We start from the raw sequence: 11,048 nt of genomic DNA on the forward strand, positions 1-11,048 counted from the left end.
CTTGTTCATTGGGTTGTACTCTCAAGAATAAAACCACCCAGCCAAGATCCCAAACTCTGATTCTATTACACGTTCATCAGGCTGTGCTGGATAAATTGATCATTCTTGTCTTGGTTTAGTTAAATCTCAATGGTTGTTTACTGTTGCCTAGTTAGTAGTCACCATATATCATCACCCTATGACAAACCAGTTTCATCATAATATGTATGTGGATGGGCAAGGTAACATAAAACATATTGCCACCCTTTCATAAACTGACTTACTAATAATATGCACGTGGATGGGCAAGGCAACATAAAATATATTTTCACACAATCAATGGCTTGAAGACGATAAAGATGATCCCTCAGTGAGATCTTTGTAGAACAGCTTCCAGTCAACTAGGACACTTCCAGTGTAAACAAAAGGGATCGGAAAAGAACGACTATTTTAATCTTAAGGTGCAAAGCATTCCCCATAGCTAACTCACACTCTGGAGGAAACTGTACAGTGCCTTGTAATTTCAATCATAGACATCACAGCTTTCCCTAATTATCAACTTTTCTTCACCCCCTGCATGTATAATTAATTAAGGAGCTTGAGGACAGATAAGTATGTTGGTGTCAGTCAAACGCTTCTGGAATTGTGTCAAGTGTCTCTGCAGCTGCACAATTCCTGCTGCCTTCTGGGAAAGGATATCATTAAGTTTGGATATGTATACATCAAGCTGATTTCCTGGTTGATTTGCTTCCATTAGCAGCTTCAGCTCCTGTAAACAGAAAAGCCCATGCATCAACTCCTACATAAAAAACTCTTGGAAAAGACAGCAGGTCACTATTACCCACCTCCTTTACGATGTCAACCGTCTCCTCTACTTGATTCCTGTGAGCAGTCACAAGCTCCTCCTCTTCCTACAATCACCATAACAAAAAGTAAAGGAAAAAGTTTATATAAGGCTGCAACCTTAAAATGTATAATTAAAGATGCACCTCAAAAATCCATTGGAAAAGGTTGCTTTAATGTTGAAAAACCCTCTAATTGATCATCTCGACATTGAGATGTATGAATATATAAAAAAAAAAAACAAATATTTTGAGTCCCAGAAATAGTGCATCTTGCAACACATTATCTAGACTGACCATTTTCAATATTTTCATATGTTTATAGATCTACTTGATTTTAACCTTTTTTGGAGCTAGAAATTTTATAATTAGATATGAAAATAGATTTTCAGATAATCCTAATAAGTTTTTATACCAAAATTACATGCTGTGATAAAATTTGGAGGTGCCACGTTAATTGGATTGTTTAAGGTCGCAACGTTATAGAAACCACACCCAAAAGTAAAATAAACGATCAAGTAATTGGATTCACCCTTTAGAGTCACATTCATCCTCTCTCTCACCTTCAATAATGCTCTAAGAAAATCATCAGTATTCACACCATCCACACCAAGACCTTCATCCCTCCACTTAGTGAGGCCATTTGCATTAGCCTTTTTATCAGCACAAGTCATGTATCTTTCAGATCTCTCCTCCTTCCATAAAATATTCTCTTGCTCATGCGACTCATCTGAGAAATCAAAATCATCCACACTTACAGAGTAGCCCCTGCCACTTTGCTCTCTTTCATAGTCTGAATAAAAAGAAGATAAACGCCCGTTATCTCTTCCACTTGGAGGTCCATTATCCTTTCCAAAAAGTCTACCATTTTCAGCGTCAATGTGTCTCGACCACCCAAATCTGTGGGAATCATTTGGAGGTGGGTCGAAGCTATTACTGTCCAATGTCAAAGCTGCAGGAAAAACTGTACATAGAGGAGAAGCTGATGAGTCTCTCAAGTTCAAGGCTGTAGGCACGAGATCCTTTTTTGAGCTGGCACCCTTTGAAAGGCTCTTGACCCTGATGGTGATTAACAAAAGGGCTGTTAGAATTGAAGTAAATTCATCTCTTCTTACACATCAATCTATCTATCCAAAGGTAGGAATGGATCTTACATCATCATCATCCAAGCCTTATCCCAATTATTTGGGGTCGGCTAGGAATGGATCTTATTCGGAATCTGCTAGGAATGGATATTCCAAAAACTTTTATTGCAATGCACAGAATGAAGCATCCAAACATGCCAATGTGGATAGTACACATTTAGATCTTAATCCGTCATATAGTCCTAACCCTGTGGTTCATAACACGCATTTGGTCCATCGGTTCAAGGAACTATTTATGCACATATGTACATGCACATGCATGAGCTTTCATGCTTATTTGCCTCCATGCAACCACGCACGCATGTAGACCTGTTTGCACACAAGCATGAATGTGCACACATAAGCATGCCCACATGCAAAACCACTCACATGAATTTTCACACACCTGTGCCTCCACACAAATGGATAGGCATGTGGACATGTATGCACACAAGTATGAATGTGCATGTGCGCGTACACACATGCCTGAACCTAATAAAAGAATAGATGAAAGGAAAGTTCATGTCACCAAAGCCAGTAATGCTTGAATTGATTTTAAGCCTTCCACTCAATAATTTTGAACATAAATAGATAGATTTTTAGGCCCCTCGAATCCCAGTAAATTGTTGAAAGTGTATTTGCATATGCTGCAAAGATGCAAGTACATATGGGGCAAGTATTAAGCCAAACACATACCGATCAGCATATCTTAACGTGTTGAGAGTATGTTCGCATGAACCTGAGTTTGGAGAAATACATGAGATCATTACAGTCCTTGAGTCTCCCATGAATGAATCCCTTAAGACTTCAGTAAGCTTACTCCCTCGGAAAGGAATATGTCCTTGGTCATTATCAAGAGCTCTAATACACTCCTTCAATGCCAGTAAGCTCTTGTTGATCTCTGCACCTTCCATTCTACATCATGGATTCAGAAGCCCACTTCAAGTGAGTAATTTTTTATTTGCACACTCTTTTCCACAAAGGGAAGAGAATGAACCTTCAAAGAATAAGGTGATAGTCTCAAACCTTGTCTGGCGATCATTATCTGTGGTATCTGCTCCACGCTCGCTGCCAGCAAGATCTATGAATGATAGTTTACCAACAATGCGAGCAGGCTTTGACTCATTACCGTCAACTGATTTCTTGATAGCAAGCTGAAGAATGGCATGTGAGCGAGAAGATTCCTCATTTGCACCCGTTGTTCCTGTGCTTCTTGTCGCATTTCCTTTCTCAATGTATTCCCTGATGGTATCCACATTTGATACCCTGAACTCTTGTAGACCTACTATACACACTTGCTGTTTGCCATCCTCTCTCATGCAAAGTTTCCTGGACAGACAAATCTCAAGAGCTAAGTGGATGACTCCTCAGGTGAAACAGCAATTTTACTACTCTAGAAAGGTAAATAACCATCACAAACCTCCTGTCATTTAGAAGGTCAAAAAGCTTCCCACCATATATTTCAAAGAAACTGACAAATAGCTGGAAACCTTGATTTCTGTAACTACGTTGCATTAGATCAAGAATATCATGGGATGCCTTAAGGGGCAGGGGCTGCATGGTGTAAGTCTTTCCACTGCCTGAGAAACCAACAGAGATTACAGAGTCAGCCATGTTACAGTCAGTTGATTATCAAAGAGGAGCACTGAAATTACCAACAATAGAGCTAATAGAGAAAAAAATGCAAACACAATCTGAGACAGCAGCATCAAAATAAAACTGCTGGAGCTTGTACCAATTAGTTCTTGAAATAGAGCAAGAAACTACCATCATATAAATAAGTTAATGAAATAGAGCAAAATATTACCATCATCTAGTGAAGTTAGGAGGGACAGAGAGCCAAACTCAACAATAAACACTTGCGAATCCTCAAGTTCATGCAGAAACATCAACATGACGTGAACAGGTTGCCAACATTCTTGCAGAACTCAAATAGGCTCTGGGTAAAGGTATTGATGTCTACCATCAACTCAATATCCCAAGGGACTAACTAGTGAATAACTCAAAAGACTACCACCATGGCATCATCTGATGAAGTTAGTAGGGGGCAGCGAGCCAAATTCAAACAATAAACACTCCGGAACCATCGAGTTCATGAAGAAACAGCACATGAAGTCAACAACCTGATGACATCCATGTTTAAAATCTATGTTTTTCCACTTCAATGTGGATTGAAATATCATCTACTTCTTAGTTTAGCAAAATCCACCCTGAATGGACAAAGTCCAAGAGAACCAGATTGTAAGAAGAACAAGGTGATTTTTTATCTCTGGTATGAATGACAATCCCTTACTAGGCCTGGCAATAAGATTCATACTGAAGGTTGGGCAATAGGCATCTTTGCAACTATTATCATCTTATCGCATATCGTATCTTGAAAAAGCAGAATTCCGCAGACCCATAACAACAACTATATCTAATAAATGCTCAGGCCCAGATATGAAAGTACAAGAACGAAAACAGACAACAAATTCCAAAGTTCACATAAGAAAAATTGTAGAACTATCCTTGTGCTTTACTCCAGCAGTACGGCACCTGGTTTGCATGATGAGGTCAAGGGTTTCGTCCCAAGAAACTCACCCTTTCACTTACACAGTAAACAAAGCCAACAAGTTCAGTTGGTATTGCAGTGAACCCAAAACTAACAGAAACCAATGAGAGGATCTCCCATTGCAATGTGAATCGCATTAATTTGAATACATTGATCAAAGTGACAATCAAATAGCAAATGTACATGCTTACATGACAAGTTTAAAAGTGACCTCAGCAACCAGTGACATCAAAGTATAACAAGAGTTAAAGAAAGCTCTTGCCTGTCTGCCCATATGCAAAACAAGTTGCTTTTGTGCGTTGGAAAATTATCGGAACAATGGGCTCCACAGTTTCACGATACACCTATATGAAGAAGAAATATCAGCACTGCCCTAGATCATCAAAGTAGAGAAATAAATATTAGGCATGCGTTTCCATCACTTACTTCATCATTTGTTACTTCCTCACCCAACACAGCATCAAAAACAAACTCATGCTTCTCAACATACTCAGTCAAGTCGACCTGAAAAGATTGGAACTAATCAGATACAACAACTAACATTTGCATGACTATATCATTTATTCGACTGCCTCCCTTTTGAGCGTCCAAGGTTCAATAGATAGATGGTAATGCATTTTCCTGAGTGATGCACATTTCTGAGCAAATAACAAGAACCTCCACATCAGAAGAAAAATATTATCAATATTCCTTCTCCAACTTTCGTACTGGTAACTAAGATAACAGATTATGCAATTTTGAAGAACTTTTCTATTAGAATAACAAACCCACTGGAAAAGAGTAGAAAGTAAAAGGAAACTACACAACAAGAGAGAGATGAGGAAGAGAGAAAATTTGAAGGGATTGACAACTAATTGCAATTTACGAAAGCAAGGATCATTGACAGTCACCTTTAGTTTGGTCTCATGAACTGTAAGAGAATTTGTCTTGGGCTCTATAGTAATGATATCATCTTCCTTCTTGGATATTTCCTTCTTATTTAGGGGACGCTTCCGGACCTGGGACCAGGCAAATGTGAAAATACAAAGTAAGTATTGATCAAGGGTGAGTATAAAGGTAGTAAATGAAAGAGCAGAGACAGGTCTTGTACTGCCTTAAATTAGATCATAGGTATAGAATGCACATCTGGAAAACCCCCAATCAATACTGAATGCAAATACACGGGGATAATTCAAATAATATCGAGAGCAAGAGAGAGAGAGGGAGCATGGTCAAATAATATCGAGAGCAAGAGAGAGAGAGGGAGCATGGATGAAAACATACCACAACTTTGAGCGGGAGAGAGAGAGAACATGGATGAAAACATACCACGACTTTGATCTTGGCAACAGGACTGGTCTTCTCCCTGTCCGCCATAGAGATCCTTAGAAGGTTATCTGGCACAGTGCTGCAGGTCCAGTTGGACTGTTTGTTGGTAGAAAAACATGGTTCAGAGTCCGGAAAGCTTTTGTTGTCCTGTGAATTTTAAAACAATGTAATGAAGAAGCATAATTGCCCAGGAGATCTGCTACTAAAACATTAAATAAGAACCGTCAAACCGGAATAAGCAGATGCACAAACCAAAAAAAGCAGTCCAAACCAATGATGTGATTGGGAAGAGTAGACCACTTGAGGTGGCGTAGCTCAAATTGTGTCTGGGGAAACCAAAAATAGAGAAAGAAAAGAGGGGAAAGATTCATTTGATTTAGTAAAGAGAACAGATCTCTCACTCACATGATGAGGAGGGAGGAGCTCGGTATCGAAGGCATGCAGATCCAAAATGCCAGGGCTGAGTTCACCCATTCCCATTGTCTTTTCCTCCTCATCCTCAGAACCAGCATTATTAGTATTATTCCTCTTCTTGCTGGAGGATCTTGAGTAAGCCGGTGGGGGAGTACTGAAACCACCCTGGTGCTGCTGTTGCCGAAACTCAGAGAAGAGCTCCACACTTCCGATGGTGGAGCTGCTGCTGGTCCGGTGGTGGAATGCTCTTCTTGAAGACTGCTGCTTATGCCACAGTAAGAATAAAAGGTGTTGTGGTCGAAAGGATCAAAGAGGATGGCACAGAGAGAGGAACCAATGAATGAACAAACCTGCTGCTGAAAAGTAGTAGGGAGTGTAGCAGCAGTGTTGGAGGACTGAAGCCACTTTCCTAACACAGGGCCGCTGGATGAGTCTGAAACTTGCCGTTGATGATGATGAACACCAGCAGCTCGCTGCTGCTGCCTGCTCCCAAAAACGGCGGTGCTGCTCATCTCTCTCTCACCCAAATCAAAACAAAACAAAACAAAACAAATCAAGGGAAATATAGCCCAAGCCGATGAGAAGAGGCAAAAGCAGTTTCAATTCAAACGAGAAACAAAAAGGGTCCCTCGATGCGCGGTTTGACCGCATACATTTTTATTCAATAAACTAATAATAATAATATAAACGAACCAGGGGATGGGCACCCAATAAATGCAGCTGGGGGACAGAGAGGAGGTGAAGAACAAAAAAAAAAAAAATATGATCAAGACAAGACATGTAGTAATGATACTAAAAAAAATGATCAAGACAAGACATATAGTAATGATAGTAATATCAATTCCATTTCGGTGTGTGTGGTCAGCTACCCCACCCAACAACTCACAAAACCTGGTCGTAGTCGTACCCATTCAAATTTCGCCCGTTGCCTTTTACTTTGTAACCACCGTCTAAATAAGTCTTTGCAATCTGGCTGGTCAATCTCTTCTCTTCTTTTCTTTTCTTTTTATTTTTCAATTTATTTGGATGTGTTTTATTTTTCAATTTCCGAGTTACTTGGACCCGGCCCTTGGCCGGTTTCCAGGTTAGTTCGATTTGTCAAACATATATTTAAGTGATGCCGGGTCATGGGTCACCATGCCTCGCCCACTCTCACTCTTGAGACTCGACTACTGATGAAGCAGTGAAATGGTCTATCTTTTCGCTATTTCCCGATAATTCTCGGAGCCGGCGGCTATTCAAGTAGTCATGGATCTACTACAAATTCTACCTTCACAGGATGGTAATGATTTTGCTTCTTTTTTACCATATTTTTTTACGAGATAGTGAAATAAACTTTAAAATCAACGCTAATGAATGTTATGATTTTACCGCACCAATTGCTTAGATAGTCTGATCATTTACCTGATATTTTCCCATCAAAATTGTATGAGTTAATTTTTCTTATTTGGGGTCACAATTTTGTTCTTTAGAGAACCTTGTCGTGCCGACAAGTGCTGGCTCAAAAAGAAAATGACAACAATAAAAAACGAATGATTATATTTTTCCTTACATAGTATTGTATATTCTTATTTTTATTTTTAATATTTGAGTTTTTTATTTGAATTTTTTATTAAAAAAATTACAAAAAAAAAATCCAAGATTATACTTTTTATGCAATTTACACTCAAAGTAACTTTTTTCCCCAAAGTACACGTTATATACAAATACCCCCAATCAAATAAAAATAAAAAAAATACCTAAACTACCCTCCTTTACTTTTACCTTACCCATACCTCTCTCTCCTCTATCCTATAAAATAGGGCTCCACCACTGTGTAAGTGTGGTCGGGCAGTAGAACACTCTATAAAAGACGGTCAGGCAGTAGATGTTTGTGATCCGGCAGTAGATGTTTGCAATTCGACAGTTGCAAAAGGCGGTTTGACACTTAAGTTTTTGTAAAGAGCGGTCCAACAGTAGATATTTGCGATCCGACAGTTGGAAAAGGTGGTCCGACATTAGGTAAAGGGCGGTCCAACAGTAGATGTTTGCAGTCCGGCAGTTAGAAAGGGCGGTCCGGCATTAGATATTTGCAGTTCGGCAGTTGTAAAGAGTGATGCGACACTTAAGTTTTTATAAAGGGCAGTCTGACGCTTAAGTTTATGTAAAGGGCGGTCTGGCAATTCGATGGTGCGCTCCGGCAATGTGCTACTAGGGTCCAAAAGTTAACATCAAATCTAGCCAAATTGATTTTTGTATACAGGAAGGGCATTTCCATCTTAAAAGTTTGAACTTGTTTCTTTGAGGGGATATTTGTATAGAAAGTTTGTTTTGGGGAAAAAAGTGAGAGAAAAAGTTAGGTTGGGGATAAGTTACATAGAAAGTTTGGTCTTGGGGTTTTTTTATAGTTTTCCCTTTCTTATTTTGGGTCACAATTTTTTTGCATTCATTTGACGCAGTCAAGTCAATTGGCATAATTACAAAACAAAGCAACCCGGGGTTCTGGGCCTGCAGTGGAATCTCTCTCCTAGAGAGAGATTTTCATTTTAACAAACATGCTCTTCATGAAATACAGAGGTACCATTTCTCCACTGGTATGCCCGATACGAATAAGAAGAGAACTAGTAGTAACCTGGTCCCGCCGGTACCCAAGACACCACCAAACCACAGGAACACTGCAATAATAAGCCTAAAAATGAGCAACCTCTAAAGAAATGTCAGAATGGCCTTAAATTCCATGAGAGGGTATTTTGGGATACCTTAAGGATACTCATAAAGTTTCGTCACGTTCTGACAAATTTTGATATGATTAAGACAAAACTTGAATCTCAAATCTAGTTTTTTTCATGCTAAAAATGGAACCTACAACTATAGCCCTATTTTTTGGCTCAAAACAGTATCAGGCGACCGTCATTAGATCCGGAATGTTGAAAAGCCCCCAATAACCAAATTTGGGCTCAATCGGACCTTCTATGACTATTTGGGCTTAACTTACCATAAAATTGTGGGTTTTACACTATTGCGGTGCAGCCTCAGTGAACCAATTTTCATTTATGAAAATTAATTTTTTCATTTCAAGATGATTTCCAAATACTCATAACTCGCTCGTTTTGAGTCCAATCAAGCTCAAATTTGCGTACGAGCTAGATCTCGACGACCTGATCATTTTGACAGATGGAATACGTCTTGGCATGGCCCGAAACAAGAGAATCTCTAAAGATAAAAGGAGCTTGAAAGCATGAAAATTCAGATCTTATACAAGAGAACATCTCATACTTTGTAAGGTCATAACTCAAGATCCCGATGTTGGATTATTGCAAATATCAATTCGGTGAGGCCCTATTGCGAAAAGCTACACTTTGGTATAGTCTTTACGAATGATTGGAGGCCGGATAATACGAATTTCGAGGTGAAAAAAACAATATTTTTTGCTCGTCGATATCTCATATTCCGACGACTTCCCAAATTTGGAATATGCTTGAACGAAAACCAAATCGGACAAAATTTATTGCACAATGATCGTGACAACGTCCTCTTCAATTCGTGATCAAAATGGAGATTCATAACGTTATATATCATACAAGATTGATGGTTGAATAATGACAAAGTTTATGGACTTGGATGAATTTTGGGTTCTTCCTAAAAAATATGTTCAAGATGATCAAAAGGCATCAAAATGTATGCAATAAATCAAGCATCGATTCTACGTTGCCCGAATGACCACCGCAAGTGTTCGAAAAGGCTCCCAAAGCCTAGCAATGGTAAGAGGCCCATCATGGAGAGATGATTTTGTCATTTGTTGAAAAGTATTTAGGGTATTTTTATCATTTGGTCTAAAAACAAGATTTAATTTTAATTCATCTAATATGTAATTTTTGATAATTTTGTTTAGTTTTGTGGTTGCTCTATATAAATAACTTAAGCCATTTATAAACCTAAGTTGGGAAGCAAATTAAAAAATTTGGTTTTTTTCCCCTTTAAGCATGTGATTATACATAGCTTTTAACTTCAAAAGAGAAGAGAGAGAAAATTTTACCACTTTGGGTAATTGTCCTCGGACCTCCTACTTCCAACTTCCAACTCCCAACTTCCAAACCCTCAACTTCCAACTCCCAACTTCCGAACTTCCCACTTCCAACTCCCAACTTCCCACTTCCAACTTCCAACTTCCAAACGTCCTACTTCCAATTCCCAACTTGCAAACCTCCTACTTCCAACTCCCAACCTCCAAACCCCTCACTTCCAACTTGCAACTAACTAGAACCTCAAACTTCCTACTACCTAGAACCTCAAACTTCATACTCCTTACACCTACACCTCACCTTAGATCACCATACACCCTATCTCATACACTACCCTAACCCACTTAGGTTCATTCATCTTAGACCTAGACCCAAACCTTAACCCCAAAGGTCAAGACATCTTTCTAAGGAGCGCTCAAAAGGGATCCTCAAAGGCGTGCATAAATCCAAGCCGGCTTAAATCCACTCTCTCTCGTCTTTCTCTTTCTTCTCTCTCTCTCTTTTCTCATTCTAAATATATATATCTCTCTCTAACTCGTATATTCATTTCATTCTATTTTTATTTCATTATTTCTTTGTTTTCTTTCTTTACTCATTGCTTCTGTCATTCTCGAGCACTCAATTCGATGTCTTTTTGAGATAGTGTTATAGGATTCTAACCCTCAGATTGCTACTATAACCACCTTCTTGTACAACAAACTTAGGTCATAAGAGACGTTGATTCTCTTGCACCAATTACTCGAGTTGGGATCATCCAGAGTCGGTTTTTCTTAGAGTTCTAACCCTTTCACTACTCTAATCACTGAGTCACATAGTGTTCGGGTTGTGA

General features: G+C 39.0%; 1 protein-coding gene across 1 annotated transcript; it reads right to left on the minus strand.

The window, feature by feature from the left end:
- Window positions 1-283: 283 nt before the first annotated feature.
- On the minus strand, window positions 284-6,753 carry LOC18428541 (ATP binding microtubule motor family protein). Its single transcript, XM_006837857.4, has 12 exons — window positions 6,569-6,753; window positions 6,210-6,479; window positions 5,805-5,951; window positions 5,387-5,494; window positions 4,923-5,000; window positions 4,759-4,840; window positions 3,366-3,525; window positions 2,972-3,274; window positions 2,642-2,860; window positions 1,385-1,880; window positions 825-890; window positions 284-748 (listed from the first exon to the last, which is right to left on the minus strand). Exons 1-12 carry the CDS (start codon window positions 6,728-6,730, stop codon window positions 569-571), a joined length of 2,271 nt encoding a protein of 756 aa, XP_006837920.2. The 5' UTR covers window positions 6,731-6,753; the 3' UTR covers window positions 284-568.
- Between the last annotated feature and the right edge of the window lie 4,295 nt (window positions 6,754-11,048).

The sequence above is a fragment of the Amborella trichopoda genome, chromosome 5, assembly GCF_054954075.1.
Source record: "Amborella trichopoda isolate Santa Cruz 75 chromosome 5, AtrichopodaSantaCruz75HAP2 v2.0, whole genome shotgun sequence".
NCBI lineage: Eukaryota > Viridiplantae > Streptophyta > Magnoliopsida > Amborellales > Amborellaceae > Amborella > Amborella trichopoda.